This window comes from Aethalodelphis obliquidens, unplaced genomic scaffold (genome assembly GCF_003676395.1).
Source record: "Aethalodelphis obliquidens isolate GAN/ISIS:26980383/991018 unplaced genomic scaffold, ASM367639v1 scaffold11, whole genome shotgun sequence".
Taxonomy (NCBI): Eukaryota; Metazoa; Chordata; class Mammalia; order Artiodactyla; family Delphinidae; genus Aethalodelphis; species Aethalodelphis obliquidens.
Window position 1 is genome coordinate 45,360,072 of NW_020837955.1, and position 24,495 is coordinate 45,384,566.

The 24,495-nt window shown below is 59.8% G+C and overlaps 2 protein-coding genes across 9 annotated transcripts; one reads left to right on the forward strand and one right to left on the reverse strand.

The window, feature by feature from the left end:
* Window positions 1-476: 476 nt before the first annotated feature.
* On the reverse strand, window positions 477-20,068 carry TUBGCP2 (tubulin gamma complex component 2). 5 transcript variants are annotated; one of them, XM_027113042.1, is made up of 21 exons: window positions 19,956-20,060; window positions 17,202-17,371; window positions 16,167-16,295; window positions 15,330-15,476; window positions 14,294-14,453; window positions 12,994-13,003; window positions 12,300-12,336; window positions 11,303-11,318; window positions 10,737-10,968; window positions 10,356-10,555; window positions 9,916-10,105; window positions 9,191-9,336; window positions 7,565-7,745; window positions 6,999-7,179; window positions 4,600-4,772; window positions 4,322-4,450; window positions 3,929-4,049; window positions 3,274-3,417; window positions 3,026-3,154; window positions 2,202-2,365; window positions 477-738 (listed from the first exon to the last, which is right to left on the reverse strand). In XM_027113042.1, the coding sequence occupies exons 2-21, from the start codon at window positions 17,349-17,351 to the stop codon at window positions 603-605; spliced, it is 2,775 nt and encodes a 924-aa protein (XP_026968843.1). In that variant the 5' UTR covers window positions 17,352-17,371; window positions 19,956-20,060; the 3' UTR covers window positions 477-602. The 5 variants fall into 5 exon arrangements, with proteins under 5 accessions (XP_026968843.1, XP_026968841.1, XP_026968840.1 ...); XM_027113039.1 differs by lacking the exons at window positions 11,303-11,318; window positions 12,300-12,336; window positions 12,994-13,003 and adding an exon at window positions 19,546-19,764 and having other exon boundaries at window positions 603-738; window positions 10,737-10,944; window positions 19,956-20,068; XM_027113041.1 differs by lacking the exons at window positions 11,303-11,318; window positions 12,300-12,336; window positions 12,994-13,003 and having other exon boundaries at window positions 603-738; window positions 10,737-10,944; window positions 16,167-16,262.
* ZNF511 (zinc finger protein 511) lies at window positions 20,050-23,749 on the forward strand. 4 transcript variants are annotated; one of them, XM_027113043.1, is made up of 7 exons: window positions 20,050-20,264; window positions 20,501-20,574; window positions 20,869-21,070; window positions 21,222-21,346; window positions 22,470-22,619; window positions 23,010-23,068; window positions 23,410-23,749. In XM_027113043.1, the coding sequence occupies exons 1-7, from the start codon at window positions 20,112-20,114 to the stop codon at window positions 23,592-23,594; spliced, it is 948 nt and encodes a 315-aa protein (XP_026968844.1). In that variant the 5' UTR covers window positions 20,050-20,111; the 3' UTR covers window positions 23,595-23,749. The 4 variants fall into 4 exon arrangements, with proteins under 4 accessions (XP_026968844.1, XP_026968845.1, XP_026968846.1 ...); XM_027113044.1 differs by having other exon boundaries at window positions 23,439-23,749; XM_027113045.1 differs by lacking the exon at window positions 23,010-23,068.
* Window positions 23,750-24,495: the final 746 nt, after the last annotated feature.

The window sequence follows — 24,495 nt, forward strand, 5'->3', positions numbered from 1 at the left end:
TTCACCGCAGGCCACACCTGGGGCTGGCCGTGCCACCCACTGCCCATCGGGAGGGGCCGGACAAGGCTGGGCCTAACAGGACAGAGGCCACAGCCTCAGCCGCCGCCCCAGGCAGCTCTTCCATCCTCAGTGGGCGTGTCGGTGACTCACCCCCCCAAGCTGCTCCAGCCTCGGGACAAGGGGCTGTGCTGCCCCCTGCTGCCTGGAGCAATGCCCTGCCTGCCGTGAGGGGTTCCTGCTGACCCCAGGGAGCCCAGCCCCACTTCACAGGGACAGGTGTGGACATCAGGCCCAGACCTCGCCCCCACCTGGCACCTTGGTGACTGTCCTGATGTTGTTCAGAGGCCATGTGTTCTCACTTTGTCTGACTTGAAACCAAAAAACTCTTTAAAGGGACTCTGCTCGCTTCAGGAAAGCGCGCAGACAAGCAGACCCTCTCTGGTCTGAGTGCACGAGCCCCAAGAAACAAGAGGAGCTGAGTGCAGACAATTCAACTTTATGTTTAAACAGGACACACACAGCACAAGCGTTCTGGAAACATGTGGTGAGAAACCTCTGAACTCATCCACCTGAGCCTTCAGCTGTGGCAGGAGCGGCTGGCCTCACTGCGCAGTGACAGCGACCCTGGGCGCTGGAGCTGGGGGCCCCCGCGGGTTGGGCACTGGGGGGGCCGCCTTCTGGCTCCTCTCTGCAGACAGGCGCTCCAGCCGCTCTGTGTAGAAGCCGTTGAAGTCGAGCCTGCAAGGGAAGTGGGCAGGGTCCCTGCAGATGCCTCCGTGGCCACACTGGCGATCCCCTTACCACCCCACGGTGAAGGGCATGGGAGGCACTCAAGTCTCCAGCACACGTGCACTCAGACACACATACAGGACCCAGGCGATACTGAGAATAAAGCTTAAAGACACAGGTGAGGGCTTCCCTGGTGGCACAGTGGTTAAGAATCCGCCTGCCAATGCAGGGGACATGGGTTTGAGCCCTGGCCTGGGAAGATCCCACATGCCGTGGAGCAACTAAGCCCGTGTGCCACAACTACTGAGCCTGTGCTCTAGAGCCCGCGAGCCACAACTACTGAGCCCGTGCACCACAACTACTGAGCCTGCGGTCTAGAGCCCGCGAGCCACAACTACTGAAGCCCGTGTGCCACAACTACTGAAGCCCGCGTGCCTAGAGCCCGTGCTCCACAACAAGAGAAGCCACCGCGATGAGAAGCCCGCACACCGCAATGAAGAGTAGCCCCTGCTCGCCGCAACTAGAAAAAGCCCGCACGTAGCAACGAGGACCCAACGCAGCCACAAAAAAAAAAAAAGACACGGGTGAAGTGAGACAAACGTCTCCAGCCCCTGGACACTGGGGCTCTCTGAACCCCGGAGCCCAGGACATTGGAATGCCTGTGGGCAGAACAGGGCAGCCCAATGTTTGGCTGAGCCGGAGGCTACCCAACAGGAGGCTTCCCAGGGCAGGGACAGCCCCCTCCTCACCTGAACCCGCCCCCGAAGGGAGCAGGCCCGCCACGCCCCCTCTGAGGAGCAGGAAAACGCCAGCCCCAGGTCTGCAGGCCCCACCGACCGGCCCTCGGGCCCCGCGCACCCGTCCTCGCTGATGCACGGTCCTCCCCACGGCCCCCCAGATTCCGCGGACTCCTGCTCGCGTCAGCCCTGCACGCTCGCCGCTCCCAGGGTCACGGGAGGTGGACCCCAGGGGGGCACCAACGTGGCCCTCGAGGCGCGGCAGGCTGGGCGAGCGCGGCCCTGACCTTCCATGCGTTCCCCGGGGTCTCCTGACCAGCCGCCAGCGGGAAGGCAGCGCCTCCTCACTGCTCACCTGGAGACAGTGCGACGGCCCGCGGCTGGGGCCAAAGGGCCCTTCCAGTGTCCTGGGTCCTGGCTTGGGGCACAGCGGCCAGTGCAGCTGACCCAGGCCTGGCCCTCGGAACACAGAGAAACGGGGAGAGGGCTGATGGGGCGGCCTGACGTATACCAGTCAACACGGGCACGCAGGTGAGCATGCACACGAACACCCGCACACGTGAACGCCCAGAGGCCACTCCTCCAGCAAGCGGCCAGCGGCGGCACACGGAGGCCAAGGGAGCCTCGGCTGAACACACGCGGCCTCAGTCACACCTGCGCCGAGTGGCGGGAGGGCGCGTGCGCCGGTGGGAGGGCGTGGCGGGGCAGGGCGCCGGCGGGGGCCGGTGCACCCACCTGGAGATGACGCTGGCCATGCCATGCTCGCAGTCGCTGGTGCTGTAGATGCTCAGCCGGGCCAGGAGGTCGAGCAGGTGGGCTGAGAAATTCTTATCGAACTTACTGATGGTGGCCTCGAAGCTGGAGGCCAGCTGCGGAGCATCCACGTGCTCGGCCAGGCACTGCAAGACATGGCTGTCGTGACTCGGCCGCCCGCCAGCAGCTCAACCCCCTTCTCTCTTCTTTTTTAAATAGAAAAATGTGTCTCGGCAATTCTTCACGTGAAGAAAGGTAAAACGTTAGGCACTGTGAAAACCCCTGAGATGGCAGGACCTAGAGACGCTCCAGGCAGCCGGCCCTGCGGCCCCACCACACGGAGCCAGGAAGGACGTGAACCTCAGGGTTTCCGCGTGTGGCTCAGATCTTCCAGCTGACACTGTTTTCTCTTGACCGCCGCTCAGCAAGTGGGGGACCTGGGAGTGCCTGCCCGGGCTCACCCTGCCCCGCCGCACCCCACCCTACAGGACACACACCTGCACCCGCCGAACCACCTGGCCCTTCCGGTTACGGACAGACTTTAATCGCAGTGACCGCAGGCCCCTGCGGGTATCCCCATGGCTCGGGCTTACCACACACCCCCTGAACGACGCAGCCTCACTGTGGGAAGTCGGGAAGGGAGATTCTCCGCGGCTTGTATTTGGAACATACATTTAAGAGCCTTTTTATCAACCAAAGGGAAGACAGGAATGGCGGGCTGTAGCAGCGCTGTGACCCTAATGCTGTGTCCAATCCCAGCGGGACAAAGGAGGGCCTCGGGGACGCCCGCTTGGCCACCCACCCACCTTGCGGGCAAGCTCCTTGCGGGCACGCTCCTCGGCCCGCTCGGCCTCCGTGGGCGGCCCCCGCATCGTGCCGTGCTCCAGTGTCGGGTGGCCCAGCTCGCTATCCAGTTTCATGCTCTGCGTGAACCTCTGGGGGTCGGGAGGAAATGCGCATCAGCCACGAGCAGCCCACTCGAGGAAGCGCAGCCCCCGCGGGGCTGGGACGGTCTGCAGGACTGGCGCCGCCGCCCAGAGCCCCGGGGGCGCACCTGCATGCAGTTGGTGAACATGACGCACACGGACATGAGCTTGGAGAAGACACGCAGCAGTTCGGGGTTGGTCAGCATGCAGTCCTTCAGGCAGCTGTCCAGGAAGCTGGTGTGGTGTCCCAGCACGTCATCGATGTTGGAGGCCTGGGCGGGAGACACTGTCAGAGCCGCTCTGCTGAGACGACCGCACCGAGGCCCTGACTGGGCTGCTTTGTACGCTCTGTGTTGTTTCCATGTTTTAAACAATCCTGTGGTCTTTTGGGGGAAAACTTCAAAATATCGCTAAAAGGACACACTGAATGTGCCCCAAAAGGTCCAAGGCTTTCGTTCTTAAAGACAGAAAACAAGGAGGAAACACTGCCCGCTTGCACTTTCTGCTCCTAGAATTTGGTGACATGAACTTTTTGGCTGACGGCCCCCAGCGGCCCTGGGATGGGCCTGGATGGGGCGCTGACCCAGAGCCGAGGCTCCGAAGGAACTGCACACTCTTCTGGCAGCCTGAGCCTGGGCCACGCGGTCCTGCGTGCCCTGCCCTCCACTGCTAACACGGCTCTGGCGGCGTCGGGGGAGCCATCGGGGGAGCTGTCGGGTCCGTGCCCCACCTCCGCCTCCCTGACCTCTGACCAGGCGTCGTGACCAGCCGGGCTAAACTCACAGATCTCAGGCTCTTCTCCAGGACGTGCCAGGTCGGCTCCAGCACCTCAAACATCATGTAGTACTGGATGTTCTGGACGAAGTTGAGCATCCGCTGCCGCAGGGTGAAAGCGCCCGCGAACCTGCGCCAGGCGAAGGCGTCAGATACACAGGGCGCCCGCGGGCCCCCAGCACTCGCGAAGTGCCGAGCACCCCTGGGCCTGCAGGCGCTCCCAACCCTGGAGGAGCCGGAGGTCCACGAAGGGCTCTGGCTCAGACACGCCCCACCATCCCACAGTCTAACGGTAGCATGGAACATCAGAGACGTGGAGGCTGCACAGGCCAGCTCCTGGGTCTCCGTTTTCGGGGTGTGGAGAGGAACCACCCTGCTGCACAGGAGCCCCGGAGGACGTACCACTTGGCCGAGTGCAGGGAGTACTGCTTGGCAGTCTTGTTGCTGATCCAGACGTTGCAGAGCTGCCGTTCCACGTGCTTGCAGTAGAACATGTGTCTGAAGAGCATCTGATAGCGGGTCAGGGCTTTCCTGCGAAGAAGGAACAAAGCGGATTCCGACGGACGCCTGGGGGTTGTTGCCGGCACCAGACGTCAAAGGCGAGGCTCACGGGGCGGAGCGTGACCTGAGCAGCCAGTAACCCCCAGTGGCCTAAGCAGGCGCGAGAGCCTGATGCTTACCTGTTAATGATCAGAGACAGGGGCCACTTCACCACGTAGTCGAAGGAGAAGGCCTCCAGGCCGCTCAGCGTGAGTTCGGTGGGGTCAGCGTGGACCATCGCCTTCTCCTGCTTGGTCTCAATGGCGAGGACACGCAGAAGCTGGGTGATGAGGTCGTGAGGCATCAGGTCGATCTGGGGAAAGAGAAACAAAAAAGCATCAGGTCCCAACCCCACCCCGCCCCTACATCACGAAATGGAAAAGCGAGTCCAGGGCCGAGGAATCTCCTCCAGACATGGATTCTAAGTCTGGGAGGCTGGCTTAAAACACCAAACATCTACTGATACACCTTAATTAAAAAACAAAACTGCTTTGAGTCAAAACAGAAAAAGAAGGGTACAGAGAAATTACTTTAAAAGCATCCCTGATGGTATCAAGGAGAAACAAGGGCAAGTGAGAAACCCTGAATCCTGCGAGACTCAGCCCTTCTCCACCACCTGCACAGGCCAGGCGGAGGGAGCACATGGTGAGGACGGCACAGCGGTTCTGGGCAGGGAATGTGGTCCACACACTGCCTCATTCACACCCTTACACGGTGCCACCTATGTGCCAGAGACGTGGGACAATTCCTGTAAACTGATAAGAAACTGGGAGGATAGAGAATGACAGAACCACAATGAAAGACAAACAAGGAAGGATGAAGGAATGAACAGGAATCCACAGATGAGAACTCACGTCACCTGCTGCAGAAGTGGACCCTGAATGGCTGTGCTCCCTCCCACCAGGGCCGCGGCCGACTCAGCGGGCAGCCCAGGCCCGGGGACTGAGCATCAGAGATGTCAGTCCAGTGGAGCGCTGGCCGTGTGCTTTGACCCAAGAATCTGACTTCCCAGATCTTATCCTACAAGAACACTCCAATACCTCACAAGAGACCCCAAAACACATGAAGAGCGAGCTGCCAGAACTGAGAAGGGTCTACGATGACAGTGGGAGGCCTGACACCCTGCTGTCAGCAACAGAGACGACCAGGCAGGTCAGAGACGGGACGTGAGCACAGTGAGCTGACTGCCCCCCATGGGACACGGCCCCAAGCAGCTAGTGCACACAGAACACTCCCCAGGACAGACCACGTGTGAGGCCACAAAGCAAGACTCAGTAAGGTTAACAAAACTGATATCATGCCACGCCCTCTGATTACAACAGGATGAAGTTAGAAATCAGTAAGAGGATAAAGTGAGAAAATTCACAAATAGTGAAAATAAAATATGCTCTTAAAAACAAATGGGTCAAGGAAGAATCACAAGAGAAATTCAAAAACATCTTGATACCAAGGGAAATGAAAACACTATAACCAAAACTGATGGGATGCAGTAAAAGCAGAGCTCAGAAAGAAACTCACAGCAGCAGATGCCCACGTTAAAAAAGAACAATCTAGGGCTTCCCTGGTGGCGCAGTGGTTGAGAGTCTGCCTGCCGAGGCAGGGGACACGGGTTCGTGCCCCGGTCTGGGAGGATCCCACATGCCGCGGAGCGGCTGGGCCCGTGAGCCATGGCCGCTGAGCCTGTGCGTCCGGAGCCTGCGCTGCGCAACGGGAGAGGCCACAGCAGTGAGAGGCCCGCGTACCGCAAAGAAAAAGAGAACAATCTCAAGTCAACAATCTAACTTTACAACTTAAGAAACTAAAAAAACAGAAAACTAAACCCGAAGTCAGCAGAAAGAGGAAGATAACGAAGATTAGAGAAGAAATAAACAAAACACAGAACAGAGAAACAACAGAGAAAATGGATGAAACCAAGTTAGCTCTCTGAAAGATCAGCAAACTTGATAAGCTTTTAGTTATGTTTGACTAAAAAAAAGACAGAAGACTCATATTACTAAAATCACAAATGGAAGTGGGGACATTACCGTCAACCTTACAGAAATAAACAGGATTATGAGAACTAATTCCTACACAAATTCCTAAGCACACACAAACTACCAAAACTGACTCAAGAAGAAACAGAAAATTGGAACAGACCTGTAACCGGAGAGGAGACGGAAGAAACAACGAAACCTTCACAACAAAGAAAGCTTCACTGGTGAATTCTACCAAACACTCCAGGAAGAGCTGATACCAACCCTCTCGAAACTCTTCCAGAAATCCGGAAGCAGGAACCCTTCCAGATCAGTGTACGAGGCCAGAGATGCTACAGAAGACTAAAGCCAACATCCCTGCCAGAAACGGATGCAGAGTCCCCCAGAGACCCCGACCCCCCAGTTCAGCAGCCCATGGAGAGGCTCACATACCACGACCCCGAGACATGTCCCTAACAGAGCCAAGGAAGACCCTGTGAGCATTTCAACCGAGGCAGGAAAAGCACTCCTCAAGGGCTGGCTTCTGCTGTTTCTCTCTCCAAGGTCCCTGGGAGGTGCCTGCTCACCTTGAGGTCGTCTTTGAAGGGGTCGGTGTTGGCGGTGCTCATGCGCAGGGCCAGCTCCAGCAGCGCCTCCAGACGGGTGGGCGTGATGTCGTCCACCGGCTTCTTCAGCTCCTCCTCCGTGAGGTCCATGAAGTGCACGAAAAAGTCGCCCTGGTCCATCAGGAAGTAGCGCTTGATGGACCTGCGGGCAGGAGAGGTGAGAGGCCGTGGACACGAGGATGGCCCAGACCCGCAGAGTGCTCCCTACGAGGGGTGATGGGGGGAGCTGGGCGGAGACTGGGAGGAGGTTCCCATGCCCACAGGTGCCCCGAGTCCACGGGTGCCCACGCCAAGAAATACATTTACGGGGGGAGCAGGGGTCAGCTCCAAATGTGCTGAAATGAACAGTGGGGTCACAGCACTGTGCAGGACATGCTGCCAGAAAGGCACTGGGGACCGCAGACAGGTCCCTGGGAGGGCAGGGGGCCAAGGAGGGGGCTGGCGGCCGCAAGGAGGGAGCTGTGCCACCGCAGACGAGGGGACGTGGGCACACACAGCCCTCTGTCGGCCCCTGGGGGCGGGCGCACCTCAGGCGGGCCACGAGCTCCTTCTCCTCCGTGAGGAAGTCCAGCAGCACCTTGCTGGCGTAGCTGAAGGCCTTCTCGATCTGCTCCACGTACGCGCGCTCCTTCAGCGTGTAGATGACCTCTTTGGCCACAGGGCAGGTGACGTCACGGCCACACTCTCTGACCACATTCAGATATTTTCCTGGAAAGGGATGGAAACAGTCAGATTACCATGCTTGCTGTATACGTGATAACTCACAGGCCTGAACCCCAGACATCGCAGCCCCAGTGCCGGCCAGAGGCGGGCAAGAGAACCAACCAGCTGAGCACAGTCCCTAACCCCTCGCCCAGAGCAGAGCAGCACAGCTGTCGCCACAAAGGGCTGCAACCTCCTGTGACTTCATACCTGCACTTGCCTCATCAAGGGCACAGGAATAACCTCAGAGAGCCTCACGGGAACCAGATGCTACACCACCTCCCAGCCCCGATCTCAGAACCAAAGTGTGAGGCCCTGGCTGGAGCATGTCTCCAGGTAACTCATCCCACATGTGTCTCTCAGTCACGTTCCTGACCGCAAGGAGATGACTAAAAACCCTGCCAGCCCAGCGGGGCACGTGTCCTTTACTGCTTTTCCTGTGCTAGCCTGTGATACTGAGAAATAAGACACATACCTCTGGTCTTTGTTCTTGGTTCCTGGCACTGAGCTCCTACAACCCTTGGGATTTGGTGGTTCACAAGCCCCTTTCACCCACACCTGAGTTTACACTCGCAAGGTGACTCCTGGCCATCCCTACAGAGCTTCAGGATGGGGGCTGGCAGCCGGAGGAACCAACCACATGATGGGAGAGTGAAACCCTCAGCCCCATCCCGACATCTGGGGCGGGGGGAGGGGCTGGAGGCTGAGTTAATTCCCAACAGCCCGCGAGCCGATCAGCCGTGCCCTGTCCCGGAACCTGCAGGGAAACCCTGCGGGAAGGGGTTTGGAGAGCTTCTGGGCTGGTGAACGTGTCCACCTGCCAGGAGGGTGGTGCCCGGCACACCCCAGCTCCACGGGGACAGACTCTCCCGTGCTCGGGACCCTTCCACACCTGCCCCATGGACCCCCTCATCGGGCTGCTCATCTGCATCCTTTACAACATCCTCTGTAACAGACCAGCGATCTAGTTAAGTCAAGCGTTTTCCTGAGTCTGGGAGCTGTCATGGCAAACATCGAACCTGAGGAGGGGGTGGTGGGAACCCGATTCATGGCCACACTGCAAGGAGTGCAGTGGCCTGGGGACCCGACACTTGTGACCGGCGCCTGGTGGGGGCAGCCTCGAGGGACGGAGCCCTGACCCTGTGGGGCCTGCACTGACCATGGCACATAGTGCCAGAACTGAGTTAAATGGGGGAACACCCAGCTGGTGTCCACGGGGAGCGGAGAACTGGCTGTTGTGCGGAAACCCGCACACCTGCGGTCAGAAGCGCTGGGAGCAGAAAACAGTCTTCCTTTCAGTGGCCACAGAGCTTTAAGAATCACAAAAGGACGGCAAGTCCAGCTCGGGTGGGGGACAGAGTGAGTCCACCGGGCGCCGCCGGCACTGCGGGCGCCTACCCTGGGCAGGTGGGGACACGAGACAGCCCGCCAGGCCCCGCCCCCACGGTCACCTGTGCTGAGCACCTTGCCCGCCATCTTCTGCAGGAAGGACGGGATCTGCCGCTGCACCACGGTGTAGCGCTGCTCCCAGTACCTGTCGTTGTAGTCCTCCTGGATCTTCTCCTTGCGCAGCTCTCGCTCCTCCACCATGAACTCGCTGAAAGGCATGGGCGCCGGTGACGGGCAGATCTCGCCACACAGGCCGCCGCAAACAACGGGAGTCCACGGGGGCCACGGACAGCCTCGCCGCCCTTCATTCTCAGCCGCGAGTGAAGATACACCCACCGACGCCCATGGGGCGAGGTGCTCATTACCGGGCGCAGAGGGGACTGAGGTCTGCAGAGCTGGACAGGATGCTGACTCCACTTTACTCCACCCGCCCCCCCCCTACGGGAACCTCGCGTGTTCTTCCATCTCGAACGCGGGCAACAAGACGACACTCCCATCGGGGCCCATGTTCCTGTCACCAGCAGAGCCAGACACCCTGACGCCACCTACGCTTACCGTGGAAGGGCTTCCTTGCCAGGCCCTCATGCTAGATTTTGTCATCTGGGTCGTTAGTAAATTATGTCTAGACAACAGGCTCATTTTTTTAATGTTCCGACGTGTACAACAGATACACGTCAGCATAGAACCCTCCGTGAGCTGACGCGCTTCACGTTGTGCGCCGAGCGTGGCGCCAGCTGAGAAGGGCCCGCAGGCCCCCACCTCACCCCGCTGCCTCCGCGGCCCCTACCTGTACGGGTCGTCGATGATGCCCCTGTAGATCCACTTCTCCAGGATCTCGAAGTAGGGCACGCTGGCGGCCGTGGTGAGGTACAGACACAGCTCCTGAGCCTGGCTGTCGCCCGTGTAGCTGAAGCTGCGGTCGTGCAGGAGGCTCAGGGTCGACCCCCCGACACACTCGCCTTTGTCCACCGAGGTGGCTGCCAGGGGAGAGGACGGCGCTCAGTGCTGAGAGGGCCACTGGGCCACCACGGGCTAGAGCCCCTCCTCAGGGGACAGGCCTTCCTTTTGGGATAAACTCCAACTATAAAGCTGTGGTTTTTGGACGCTCCCGGAGTCTTCCTCCCGCAAACTAATAAAACACAAAGCTGCGCGGCTTTCGCCTCACAAAGTAAGAATCGGAGGACGAGTGCCCTGGCCCAGGGTGTCCCTCCCGCCAGGCCCGCGCACCCAGGGAAGCCAGGATGTCCACGGTACGCATGGCCGGCTGGATGTGGAACCAGAGCTTCTGCAGGGACAGGAGGCCCTGCCTCTGCAGCTGCTCCAGCTGCGTGACCAGGATCAGGTACTCTTTTACCAGTGTTCTCATGGCGGCCGCCAAGGCGTGGTTCACCTGCCCGTACTCGAAGGAGGACTTTTCCTCGACGAACCTGCAAGGAAAGCAGCCCAGAGCACCGGGCGGGTGAGAGCTGTGTCTCAGAAGGGATGGTCGGAGCCTCTTCCCCAACCCCAGAGGGCACCGTGGGCAACGCCTCCCTCCCTCTTCCAGGCCCAGGAGTGAGGCTGCAACTGTCCCCGCAAGGGGCTGAGTGCGCTTTGCTCGGTGCCTACCTGGTCACGGTGGAGTAGCTGGAGGCTGCCGGGAGGACCCTGCTCACCAGCTCCCGGATGGACAGGTCCAGGCTGGGGTCCACGAGGAAGGTGCGGCTCTGCCTCCCCGTGAGGGGCTGGGCGGTGACGTACCTGCCGTCCACACCCACCAGCACGTACAGCAGGTCCTCCACGACGGCTGCCTCCTGGGCGGCCAGGGGCAGTGTGCCTGTGGGCACAGACGCCAGCTGGCCTCGCCTCCCCCAGACCCCCCTCCGCCGCCCCTGGGTGACTCCCTCCAGCGCTGGTGGACCTGAAAGCCAAGGCGATCCCTCGGCTTAGCTGATCCCGTCGGGGCGCCACAGGCTGAGATTACACAGCCCGGACCGGCCTATTAGAGCCTTAAAGCAAGTAAAACCCTCCACACGGACATAACCCGCGTGCACTCAAAAGGATGAAGTCGGGAACGACAGAGCTTCTGACATGTGTCGCGCTCGTGACACTCACTACAGCCGGGTGAGCCTGCGTCACTCAGGGAGAAAAAGGTTTCCTCTGAAGCTCTAAAACGCTGATGATTTCTCTCTCACAGTGCGAGATGGTTCCCTTTGACCCCGATGGACTCAGGACAGTCACAGGCCACGGACCAGGGCTGCCCCCCAAATGCCTCACAGCCCCAGCGGCTCCCCACTTCTTGGTTCTCAGCCCAGATGGCCCTCGGCACCCTCCTGACACTGCTAGGCCAGAGGCAGAACCAGGAAAGAGGCGTCCAAGAGATCGCTGGCGCCCTCTGGGCGCCTGTGTCAGCCCCAGGGCACCCAGAACTGGGGCCTGGCAGCTTGGGATGGGGCGCACCACACGCCCACGCTTACAGAAGCCCCGCTGGCCTTGCACATCCGCGGGTGCACACCTGCCGGTGGAAGCAGGATGGGTCTGAGCCAGTGGCCCCCTGTCCAGGCACACGGATCACTCTGGACTCAGAGCCGCCCCTGAACTTCAGGTGGTTTTCCTCCACGGCTCTGGCAGGTCTGACTACGACCTCAGGACCCCTGAGGGAGGCAGGTCCGGCTGCCTGACCCCCAAGTGCAGGGCTGCTGACCTCTGCACTGCTTACCGCCAACCTTGGCATCTCCCTGGCCAAGGCCCGGCTGAGGCTCTCGGGCTGCAGGCCCCGGGGCAGACGCCACCCAGGCCCCAACCCCTCTCCCCGCCAGCGGGTAGAGCAGAGTGTCGCAGGCTGCGTTACTGTGAGCCGGACCAAGAGACTATGTACAGGACCTTCGGGAGGCACGGCCAGCTTGAGGCCTAGCTCTGAGGGACACAGTGCAGGGGCTGGGATGGGAGGCTGCACAAGCCGCCAGGGTCTCTACAACTCACTGGGGTGCAGGCCACAGGCCGGACACGCGAAGCCGGCTCTGGGACGACGGAGACGAGCACTGGGGCCGGGCAGGGCAGGGCTCAGGTCTGTACCCTCGTGTAGGGCCACTGGCCACCAAGGTCAAGTTAAAGAAAACCAAAAATCCAGTTCTCAGCCACGCCAGCCATCCAATGCCCACCAGCTGCATGTGGCCGGTATATGCACTGGACGAGACAGAAAGTTCTGTGGGACATGCTGAGACCCCAGCTGTTGGGAATGGACAAATGCCCTCAGGCTGAAAGGGCAGGTGGAGGTGGGGCTGGGGCCAGGCTGGCGCAGCGGGAGGGACGCAAACACCACACAGCGAGCAAGAGACGCTGGGGAAGGTCGGAGCCCGTTGTAGACACGCTCAACACACAGATTCTCCCGGACTTCAGGAGAGCGGCGTCAGGGACAGAGCTGGGGTCACACTGGGGACGCCGGATTCCTTCAAACTGATGTGGTCACCCGGGAAGGGGACATTTGGCGAGAGCCAGGAGCACGGCCTGAGGATGCGAGACGAGGTGGGGGGAGGGGTCCCTGGGGGCCGGGGTCTGTGGCGCAGGACGGCACCTGTGCCGCCCAAACGTCCAGAAAAGCGCCTGCGTCCGCAAGACCTGAGCCCGAGGCTCGGGGCCCCATCAGAGGCTGCTGCACGGGAGCTGCACGCGCGGCTAGAAGACGCCCGCGCTCGTGACCTTGGGGACGAGGCCCTGGGTCAGGGCAGGACCCGTGAGGGCGGGAGGCGCCACGCCGTGGGGCCGTGGATGGGCTGGCCCAGGCGGGCACACGGAGCTGCAGGCCGGCGCGAGGAGGGTCAGCCCAGCTGTGGGTGGGTGGCGGGCAAGTGGGTTGGGGGGGACCTGCCTCAACAGGGACTCAGACGGCAAGACGACTAGGGACGGCTGGTGGGGGGGACACCGCGCGGGTGGTGGGGGTGTCCCACAGGGCCGCTGCACATCACCTGAGGAGGCAGGTCCCTCCTGGGTGAGGCTCTGCCAGGGGGAGGCCAAGGCACCTGAGCATAGACGGGGCCAGGGGGCCGTGGAGGCTGCATCAGGGCCTGAGGCACTGGGCCAGGGGGTGACAGAGGGCAGTAGGGCGACAAGAGGCCTGTGGGATGGGCGTCAATCCCGCCTCCGGAGCCCACGGGGTGCGGCTGCAGAAGGGACGTGGGCCAGGCTGCCCATCCGTACAGAGTTCTCCGCGGGAATGGCGTCACTCAAGGCAGCCTCGGAGCCACCCCCGTGCGAGGCCCGCCCGCCGTGGCTGCTGTGTGCGAGCAGCCACACAGGAAACCTACACGGGAAACCTTGCACGTCCAAACCGTAAGTGCGTCCTGCCCTGGAGAGCCAGCGCCTGGCCGCCTCCGCTCTGGCCGAGCCTCCCCCGAAGGCGCCTCATGCGGGCCTGGAGCCTCCGTGGCTTCTAACTGGTCCAAGCCTGCACGCGCAACACGGAGACGCCACGACCGCGGGGAACAGACTCCAAAGTCCTCCAGATTCTGCCGCATGTGCAGCGGAGCCCGAGGCGTCTCATCTGCCTGCCCAGCCAGACCCTGGGAATGCCAGGCTCCAGGCCTGCAGACCGGGGCCCCCGCCTGCCCTGCTTCTCGCCCTTGGACGTGGCCCCGGGGCCCAAGCTCCTCTGATGGCCACAGAGCGGGCGCGGCCACACTCCCCTCCCCAGGCGGGCTCCGCGGGTGCCTCTCTGTGAGCACCGAGTGTTCCCTGCTGCCCCTGCTTCCCGTGTGCCCCGGGAGCCAGAAGGCAAGACGGTGGTCAAACCCACGTCCCCAGATGCCCCACAGTCCATCTGAATGCGACACACATAGGCCGGTGTGGCCAAGGCCGTGTCACCCGTGTAGCAGAATCTACAGCGGCATGACTCACTGTTGGGAAGGCCGACCCGGTGATCCTGCCGTCCCAGGGCTGCCCGAGCCCCGGGACGCAGGCGCTCCTGAAAGCCGGGCAAGAGCCAGCCCAGACATTGGCACACCACCACCCACTGCTGACCGGGGATGGGAACATGAAGGACGGTGTCCGGCGGGCACTGCTCCTTGCCGCATGGCCAAGGGCAGCAGAGGGCCCGGGTGATGGCACAACACCGGCCCGCCGTCTCCACAGGGCTCAGCCCTCCCTGCCGCGGCGAGGCCCCTGCGGTCAGAAGTCGGTGCGTCACCTACCGATGGGCACAGCCGCGTCCATGCTCGCGCCTGAGCCCGTCAGGAAGTCCCCGAGCAGCATGGGCCTTTCGTACACCCACGCTGGGAAGACAGGGAGGCGCTGGCCCAAGTTTTTTTTGTTCTGCTTGTCTCGAAGCATCTTTCTCGTGAGTTCCAGAGACTGGTGGGGAGGTTTTTAGAAACAAAAAAGAAAGATACGCCTTCAGTACAAACACTTAAAACCGACACATCCGCGGTACGAAAAAGCAGATCCCTGAGCACACGTGTGAACGGAAACACACGTGTCTGAGCCCATCGCAGTGCAAGGGGCCGGGGACAAGGCAGACGGGGCCCAGCCCCTCATCAGGGTCTGGACTGCACGGGGCCCACAGGTAAAGCTGGAGCTCTCGCACGGAGCAGGCCCACTCCCGGGACCTCCGGGCACAGCTCACCGCTTTTCCCGGTGGCACGAGGTCTAGGCCCGAGCTGCCAGCTGAAAGGAAGGCCCAGTGAGAGTTGGCCGGATAAGGGGCGCCCCTACCCGAGCCCCTCGGGGCTGAGGGACAGAGGGAGATGGCCACTCTGGCTCGGGCAGGGAGCCGTGGTCCCCACGGGTGCCCAGCTTTCAGAGCACTGGCAGGGGGCGAGGGGGCGTCGAGGAGGGGGCAGTGGTGGAAGGACCACATGAGGTGGGGACACAGGACATGTCCAACCCACACCGGCCTGCAGCTCAGACCTCAGGAGGCAGCTCTGAGTGGCTCGAGAGCCAGAGGCAAGACTGTGGGAACACAGAAGGACGGCAGGAGACCAGGGCTGGACGCAAAGTCAAAGGCAAGAAGAGCGGCAGGTGAGGGAGATAAAGCATCACCTCAAACCAATTGCCCGGCGTCAGTGAGGGGAGCCGGGACTTGCACCGGCCAAGCCTACAGAACAGGCAGGCAGCAGGAGCTGACCCCCGGTGAGTCAGAACCCCCCGCCCGGCGCCCGGAGCTCGTGTCCCAGAGCCAGGCCCCTGCCGGGCCAGAATCCACACCCAGACGCCTCTGCCACACGGTACCTGCTGCCACGTGGGGCCCGTGGCCACGCTGCCCAGCTGCTTCCTCAGCTCCTCCAGCTCCTGCACGGAGATCCTGGAGGCTGCGGCGGGGGCGCCGGCCACGAGCTCCGCTCTGTCCTTGGCATTCTGCTGTAAATACTGCAGGGTCTGGAAGCACACGGCCCCGGCGTCACACGGGCCTCACGCTCGGGCCCTCCGCCAGGCACTGCCGCCCCGCCCCACTGACCCCAGCTGCAGCCTCCACGCGGAGGCCGAGAGTAGAGGCCCCGCTCGTCCTGGAGCGGCAGCCTGCTCTCCCGACGCTGCCCGCCACGAGGCACCATGCCCCAAGATCACGGCAGGTCGGGATCCCAGACCCTGTTCCCAGTGGCTCAGCCTTTTCTCCACGAGACCGGCCTCCCTTGCTGCTCGAGACCACGCCCCTTTATCTGTCCCGGCGCGGTGGCCACCACGCGCCCGGCCACATGCTTCCCCGCTGAACGGACCCTGGGCCTCGTGATGCAAAAGGAAGCGCCAACCAGCCCTGGATGCCCTGGGCCGGGGCTCCTCAGATGGCACGCACTTCCCTCAGTATCACAGATAACACAGGCTCAGTTTAGCACAGACAAGAGCACGGCCTGGACAATGAAGGTCAAAGGCCCTCTGCCCCAGAGGCCGCTGCTAGCGCTGTGCTCATCTCCACCACGTTGCTTCCGTTCGGGGGCGTGCACCTCAGTGCTACAGGTGTGAAGCCGGGGTGGTTAACGGGGGGCCGCCAGGCGGGACAGCCGTCCATCATCCCCGCAGACGCAGAGAGGCTCTCCTCCTCACACAGCCACCCCCGAGCCCGGCACCCACCTCCCTGTCCTCTGTGAGCTTCGACAGCAGGTACACCAGGGGGTCAAGGTTCCTCGTGTTCTTAGATTTCAGCTCATCATATTTCTTCAGAAAGTCCTCAGGAGTACGAGAAAATTCTGCTATTTTAACCTCAAAAGCACAGACAGAATGATTTAGAGACGATAACTAGGAACTTTAAAAAGCCTTGCAAAAACTAAACCCAAAAGAAGAGTGAAGTTAGGCAGATGGAATAGTCACGTGTCTCTAACCTAAAACGAAGAAAACTCATCAGGATGCTTTGTTAAACTCACCCATATTCTCTTCTGTGGTTTCTTCCACGTTATACTTCCTAAGCCTTAGGTCAGACCATAACCACCTATGTTTTTCCTAATAGTGTATATGCATTCTTTCCATGCACTTAACTCTTTTCCTTCTGGAATCATTATTACACACACATTCAGGGGCTACGTTTTCTCACTGATTAAAATGCTCCCCTTAAAATAAATTGGACATAACTACGTATCCTAAACTCTCTATTCTGCTCAGTAAGTTTTCTGAATTATCCTTGTGCCATCATTAAGCTGTTAAAATAAATGAAGCCTCATAATGTGTTTTTAAAATAGACTTCTAAATTGTCTTTTACTGAAAACCTATAACTTTGAATTTTACATTATTTGAATTTAAAAAAATCCACTTTGAAGGGATTTCACTGTGGCTAACGCCAGGAGCTTCCTTTTTCACCCATAGGAGAATCTGTGTCACGATGTGAACAGAAATCAGGACCATCTGGGCCTCCCTCCTTATGGGGCACAGGGAGGGCGTGGCTGAGAGTCTGGGTTCCCAGGTCAGGCTGCCAGTCCAACACTCTCCCCGAGCCTTCATTTACTCATCTGTGCAACGGGTGATGGGGAGAAACCAACGGAAGCAGAGCGGAGCAGAGAACGTGGCCCATGAAAAGCATCTGACAGTGTTGTCTGCCAGCGTACCGGCACCGCTGTGGCTGCTCGTCAGAAGGTGAACTTTGTGCCCAGTGCAGCACCGGGGACAGGCACTCACTTTGGCACTGTGTGCAGACACAGTGGTTGTGACATACGGGGTCCTATTCTTCTGCAGCAGGTCGATGTAGACCTCGGCCCCGTCCCCTCCGTGCACTCGCAGCAGGCTGAGCAGCTCATTGACATCGTGGTGAATTCGAAATTCACTCATGATTTTGGCTCTGTGTTCTCCTAAAGGTAAGAGGAGAGCCCTTTATAAATCAAGAGGCTATAAGTTAAAAAGTTTTAAAGCAATTGAATTGGCCAATGTCAGGTCTTTGAGAAGCCAAATTGTCACAGAGCCCATCCTGGCCTGAAGGTTCCCCATGAAGACACCACCACAGCCTGCTCCGACCAGCATGTGGGGCCCCTTCCTGGGGAGACTCGCCCTCCTCGCCCGCTGCTGGGGTCTGTCATTCTCACTGGGCGCTGTCTCAGTGGGCAGCTCCCATGGGAATCAGTGGTGAGCCCCAGCAGCTCCAGCCAGGTTCCAGGCTCACTCCTCAGCTCGGGGGGGCTGGCACGTGCACACAGAGTGGACGTGGCCCTAAGGCCCGGGCCCCCATTCCTCCTGGGTGACCCCAACCACACGTGGCCCTGGGCCAGCAGGGAGCTGCTCCCCTCAGGTGGCAGACAGCACTTTCTAGTCCCAGCTGTGCAGATACAGTGATCCCAGCCCTCCAGGGACCCCGATCTATACAGGGAGCTCTGCACAGGCCTAAGCCACCGCCCCTTGCGGCTCCCCCTGTGAGGTCCACACCTACAGCTCCAGCTGCCTCCAGCTGTGTGTTCTCTGTGCACTCTGGTAACCAGGATGCTGCCTTTTCTCACCCAGGCTGGGCTTTGCTAAGACTGCTACACATCTCCTATGTACTTGAGCTGGGTGGGCTTCCCCTTCAGCTCAATCTGCCCTGTCCATCAGATGTTCTAGGGTCTCCCCACTGGATCTCATTTATGGTCAAAACCATAAATGAGATCCCATCAAGAAGACAGTGGTAGCCTGCAAGGGGACCTCTATGCAGATGTCCCCAAAGGGACAGTAGTGGCCTGCAGGGGGACTTCTGTTCTCCCACTGATGACTGGTCCAATTAGCCATTATTATTAAGAGTAAGACAGACAAACACGGGCAATTAGTCATAGATTCAACAAATAAACACGAGCAAACTTTACACGCTTCACATAAACGTTTCAACGTGGCTACGCAGGGTTCATAATTTGGGATCATGAACAACAAAAGACTTGGAAATTACAGGCAAAGTCATTTCTGTATGTGATTTTTCTGAGGAAAGGGTCTTTCAACAGATTCTCAAAGGCTGTGACCCTAAAAAGCTTAGAACGGCTGTGTCAACAGCTCCAGTGAAGACAAGCCATGAGTTAATAGCAGGTGGGGAAGGTTTGGCACACACGCCCACAAAGTGGATATTAATTTGTACCTCTACATCCAGAGACTCTAATCCTGAGTGATGGAAAACAAGTTCCCCACATACAAATATCACAGTCACCTACGTAAACGTCAAATACCGGCCAGAGGCAGGGTGTCTCCAAACACGAAAGCAGAACAGTTAAGTGTGAGCTGGTGTGGAACTCGCCAGCATGCACACATTTTACACCAGGAGGCGCTCACGGTGACCACAGTCATGGGCACGGGGCCTGGGCTGCGGGATCCCAGGCAGCCTGAGCCCTGACTTGGTGCTTCCAGGCTGTAGGGCCCTGGACAAGGAACCTGTCCTCTGTAAGCTTTCTCTGAAAAGGGGCGAGTACTAGACCCTGCCCACGAAGCTGTTGTGGAGATTAAATATAGCACCTAAGGGCCTGCACTGTTGTTATCAGAAAAGCAGAAACAAACTTTGCTATTGCTACACGTGGCCAACCACCTGGAAACACCCGCTGTTACCCGAGAAATGGAAAACTGGAACTGAACCACTGCCAGCATCCTCAACTATCACCTTCTAATTAGTCACAGAGCGGCTGAATGAGGCACTGCGAACTACAAACAGAAAAGACAGCACGGAGCTCTCCCACTGATGGCCTCTTCCATTCCAAGGGCAACTGCTTTTACCCACATTCTACGAGGTTTCCAAGGACCGCGGGGTGTTCTCTAACAGCTGGACTGAGGACCACTTTGGCCACCTAGGCGGCATGGACACTGCATTTGCCATCTCTCCACCAGTCACAAGTGGGTGGACAGGGCTCTTCAGAAGAAAGATCATTTAAGTAAATGCTTATTTAGAAACTATCTTCGTGAACCTTGACATCTGTGGTAGAAACAAGCGCAGACATTCCACATCACAAGTATTAATACTACAAGGAGCCTGCTGTTCCACGCGGATGTGGGGAACCATTCCTGCAAGATCTGTGGCTCTCACCTGCAGGTAGCACCTCCCCAGCTCGGCTGATCTTTTTAATGCTCCCTTGGGTTTCACCCTACTGGTCGCCACCAACGGGCCCACAGACCCCGGTGATTGAGTGTGAGCTGCCGTGGGCCGCGGGACCGGCACAACAAATCGCGAATTTCCCAAAGACCACTCGGGCTCCAGTCTGCGAACTGGTCTGGAGACAAGGATGGTCCAGAGGCCGCGGTAGCCCTTCAGGTGGGAGACAAGGCGGGTGTGTGTGGGAGGGGGGCCGAGGGTGATCGCAACGAGGACGGGAGGGAGGAGGGAGGGAGGGAGCCTCTACAGCCAGGAGCCTGTGCTGCTCGGGGCCGGGAAAGGGACCCAAACCATCGGCTGGACGCGCGAGGCCAGCTCCGCATAGAAGCCGCCCCGGGACTCACCGCAGGGGCGCGCCCGGCCCGAGCCCGCCAAGCCCGTCAAGCCCGCAGGGCAGCCCCGCCGGCGGCGGAAGTGGCGCTCTACGTCACGTCCGGCCCCGCCCCGGCCGGCTGGCGGACGGTGGCCGACAGGCCGTGGCGCCGCTGGCGCTCAGGGCGATGCAGCTGCCACCCGCGCTGCACGCACGCCTGGCGGGGGCACCCGGGTCGGCCGAGCCTCTACCCGTGGAGCGGGACCCCGCGGCCAGGACCGCGCCCTTCCGCTTCGCGCCGCGCCCGGTGCGCTTCCCACGGGAGCACGACTTCTTTGAGGTGCGTGACCCGAGGAAGGAGAGAGCGGTTGTGGGTGGGGGCGGAGCCGGCGCCCTGGGGGCAGGGCTTGGATGGGGCGGGGGGAAATGCTTGGGGCGGGGCCTGGGTGGGCCGGGCCTGGGTGGGGCGGGGGCAGACTCCCGGTGGGCGGGGCTGAGGCTCTGGGTGGGGCCGGGGTCCTAGGGGCGGGGCCCGGGGTGGAGCCGGGTCAGAACCCAGGACGCTGTCTCCCGCAGGAAGGGGACGTGCAGCGGCACCTCTACCTCCAGGATGTGCTCACGCAGGTGGGCGGGGCGCCCGAGAGGCCCAGGTTAGTGCTGTGGCCCAGTAAGGGGCCCTTCTTGCCCTCTCCGGGCCCCTCCCTCTGCCCGCCCCGCCCCTGGTGCCCGCCCCGCTACTCTGCCTGTACCACCACGGAAGCCTGCGTGTCTGGCCTCACCACCGCCTAGCTTGTCTGTAAAAATGTAATTGTTGTGAAAGTAGGATTTGGGCTTGCAAGAGAAAATCCGAAGCTTTATCAGTCCACTTAAAGGGGAGTGGTGACAGGGAGCCCGACGTTCTGTCCGCTGTGGAATGGCATCCCCACCAGGCGTTCCTCTGCCAGGGTACCTGAGTTCACGTGTCAGGTGGCCGGCTGCTGCCAGGTGTTCGACGCCCTGGAGGATTACGAGCACCACTACCACACTCTGCACAGAAACGTCTGCTCCTTCTGCAAGCGGGCCTTCCCTTCTGGACACCTGCTGGACACCCACATCCTGGAGTGGCACGACTCCCTCTTCCAGATTCTGGCCGAGCGGCAGGACATGGTGGGTGACGGCTCGCCCGCTGAGGCCAAGGGCAGGCATCACAGGGGCTCGTCCCTGAGCCGTGTGCCTCGTGGTGCCAGAGCCTGGGGTCAGAGCGCGGTGAGATGGGCAGCCCTGGGGTCAGGGTGGGGTGATGCTGTTTCCATTTCAGTATCAGTGCCTGGTGGAGGGCTGCACAGAGAAGTTCAGAACCAGCAGAGACCGGAAGGAGCACCTGGTGATGCGTCATCTCTACCCTGCGGACTTCCGCTTCGATAAACCAAGGAAAAGCAGAGGGTGCGTGGCGGTGCGCCGCGGAGCCGCCTCCCGAGCCTAGAAAGCCTTTGCGTGCATAGACTTTGAGGGTGCAGATGCCCTCGTTCAGTATCCCTGCCGCCAACGTTACATTTAGCTGCAGGTTACAGAAGCCCTGACAAATCGGGAGTCCTTAACCGAGAGGGGTTAAGCAGATGGGGTGGTTCTGTGTGTGGCCCCGCCGGCTGCAGGGAGGACGGGAAGGGGAGAGCCTGCCTTCCCCGGGCCTGTGCTGGGAGTGGCTGGGGTACCATCTTGGGGTCTGCCGGGCGTGCAGGAACACCACCACGCCCCTCTACATTCACGTTTCATCTCCACCCCGCTCATCACCTCCCTTCCATCCTCATGTGGGCCTTGGGGAATTTGTCCCAGGCCGTGAGCCCCTCACCTCACGTGGGGCCGTCGGTTTTTCCCTTTTCCCGTCAGTATGTGTTTACAAACTTGACGGCACAGCCACATGTTACATGTTACTGTTCAGAACGCACTGTGGGAAGTACCTCTGGGAGTAGCCCGTAAGTGCGTGTTACGTTACTTTGCCTTTTCATTAACCGATTTCCTCAGGTGAAGCTTCATCACCATCTAAAAGTTGCATTGATTGAAGTCGTTTCAGACTAAATTGTTGTCCCCAGAGAGAACTTTACTGTTGACAGTAGAATAATCGGGAGAACTGACTTCAATATGGGAGATTTTTATAAGGCCTTGAGTATAAGGTAGCTCCTTCCTTTCCAAGGAATCGTTTGAAGGAGAAAAACCCTACGATGCTGGATTGAGACACTGGTGTTAAGAAGGAGACGCTCAGTATTGTATGGTTGCTTTTAGTAAATTTCTCAGTAATTGTAATGGAAAGACGTTTGGTACCGTTGGTAGTCATTTACCGTGTGACACCATAAAAATACTATTTTTAAAAGACGGAGTGTGACCATCATACCTAAATTCATAGAATATGGCTTACGTCATATGAACATTCACTTCTCCACATTCTGGCAGCCTGAAAATTACTCTCTGATAAAACAGTCATAAAATAGCTTTGCGAATTCAGTCCTGGGGGAAGCGGGGGCTGCAGGCACTGACACCCGGGAGCGTCCTCACCACCTGTCTTCCCCAGCCCAGTCATGCCCGGTGCCGCTGAGCAGGTGTTGGCAGAAGCCCTGGGGGATGACGGGGTGCCGTCGGAAGGCGACGCCATGGAAGTCTGCTCTGAACACGTGGAGCCCCCACCAGCACCCGCGGGAGAGAGGCGGGCCTACAGCCACAGGTCAGTACCCGGGCACCTTTCTGAAGCAGGTTCTGAATCTGTGCTTCTCCTGGAGAATTCTGGGTTTGACTCTGGGCCGGCCCAGTTCCCGCTGAGAGAAACCGCCCCTGGGTTGGAGCGTTGACTTCAGCGGGAGGTGAAAGCCAACCATCCTGCTGCCCTCGGACGACCTGGGGCCCCAGCAGCACAGGACTGCAAAGCACTGGCCCCTTTGACCACGGCCTAAGCTGGGGTGGAGAGACCCAGGGTGTGATTGCTCGAGTTACAAGCTACGAGGCTGTGTTTCTAGTGTTAACTGTGCTTTTATAGGGGATAAAGTTGATTTCAAATCTAATTTGGGGGTAAATGTTGGAGAAATGGAAGAAATCGCCCATAAATTCAAACCGACAGGGAGATGAACTCGTGTCCTTCAGCTGCCCTCGCACAGTTGCCCAGAATTTGGCCTGAGAGTGAGTCCCAGGTGCCACCTGGAGGGCGGGTCACAGGGAGCCTGAGCTGGAGCCCGGACACATTCTCCGGGGTGGGTGGTTGGCAGTAGGTGGTCGGCGGCAGGTAGTCAGTGGCGGGGAGCGTCTCCCACCGGAAGCAGGTTTGGAGCAGCTGGCCTGCTGCAGCCGGGGAGGGGAGAGTCCGGGTGAGAGCCAGCGGACACCCTGCACGGTTCGCGGGGGAAGAGGGAGTGTCCAGAGCAAGAATCAGACCCCCGCGAGCCCACGAGACTGCCAGCATGAATTGGGTTGTTTGTGAGCAAAAGCATAGCAGTTTAGCGTGAAGGTGTCTTTCATTTCAGGATACCATCTACCATCTGTTTTGGTCAAGGTGCCTCACGAGGATTTAAACGGACCAAGAAGAGAAATAAGCACCAGTAACGGCGGTTCCTCTGCGGCCCTGTGGCGGTGTTGCCGGGCTTTTCCTCCCCGCCACGGGGGCCCCAGGACCCTGGCCCGTGCCACCCTCCATGTCGCGGGCCTGTGACCGACTGAACGAGGCCGGTGGCTATGTGGGAAGCGGTGGGGGAGCCGCGGATTCCGGGAAGGGCCCTCTCGTGCGGTGACTGGGGTGTGGGGAGCAGCCCCCGTCCCCCAACGTCCTTGTGAAACACGTGGAGTAAATGGTTATCATTAACGGTCTCTGGTCGACGTTCTGTGTTGGGGGGAGGGAGATAGCAGCAGTTACTGGTGAGGACTTTGTTTCCAGCGGCCGCTTCTCAGAGGGGGTGACTGGCTTGCGCAGCTCATCAGGGCTTCAAGGGAGATGCCTGTGGTCCTCGCTCCCGCGCTTGGCAAGGTGAGCAGAAGCCTCGGGTGGGGCTGGGGAGCTGGGAGGGACCCGGGCCGGGGAGGGCGGAGCGCAGACCTAGGCCGGCAGCTGGCTTAGCTCCGATTTGATGACATCAGGGCCCCCCGGGCTGGACCTGGGGAGTGGGGACGCACCAGCCAGCTGTCCCCCTGCGGTGCCCGGTGCTGCCGTGCCCGCCCGAGGCCCCGCTCGGCCCATCTCGCCCGGCTGCTCCCACTCTGGGCTCCAGTCTGGTGGCAGCAGCGGTTGCCGGCCTGCGACCGCCCCCGCCAAGCCCTGCGCACAGCTCTGCAGACACGGGTCGGGGCTGGTGGGTGTCAGTTTGAAGTTGTTCTTTGGAAGATTACTTGTCTCCTCTTTGTCTGTTGTGGTTCCACTAAGATGTCAGGGGAAGGTACTCATCACCCTACCTGCTCATTGTTGAATGTTTTGAATCTGGATTTTATCTTTTCAAATATTGTCTTTACTCCAATCTCTGTTCCTTCTCCTTCTAAAACCCCAACCAAATGTACGTCAGACGCCCTCCGTCTTCTAACAGCCCTTCCGTATTTCCCGTTCCTTATCTGTCTTTGATACA

Bases quoted from the DNA above. Each gene is read 5' to 3' on its own strand.
- TUBGCP2 (XM_027113042.1), bottom strand. From the start codon at position 17,351: ATGAGTGAATTTCGAATTCACCACGATGTCAATGAGCTGCTCAGCCTG. The intron at 16,296-17,201 runs GTGAGTGCCTGT...TGTGCTTTTGAG, and splicing joins TGTCTGCACACAGTGCCAAA to GTTAAAATAGCAGAATTTTC. The intron at 4,050-4,321 runs GTACGTCCTCCG...CGCCTGGCGCAG, and splicing joins TCCCTGCACTCGGCCAAGTG to GTTCGCGGGCGCTTTCACCC.
- ZNF511 (XM_027113043.1), top strand. From the start codon at position 20,112: ATGCAGCTGCCACCCGCGCTGCACGCACGCCTGGCGGGGGCACCCGGG. The intron at 21,071-21,221 runs GTGGGTGACGGC...TTTCCATTTCAG, and splicing joins TGGCCGAGCGGCAGGACATG to TATCAGTGCCTGGTGGAGGG. The intron at 21,347-22,469 runs GTGCGTGGCGGT...TGTCTTCCCCAG, and splicing joins AAACCAAGGAAAAGCAGAGG to CCCAGTCATGCCCGGTGCCG.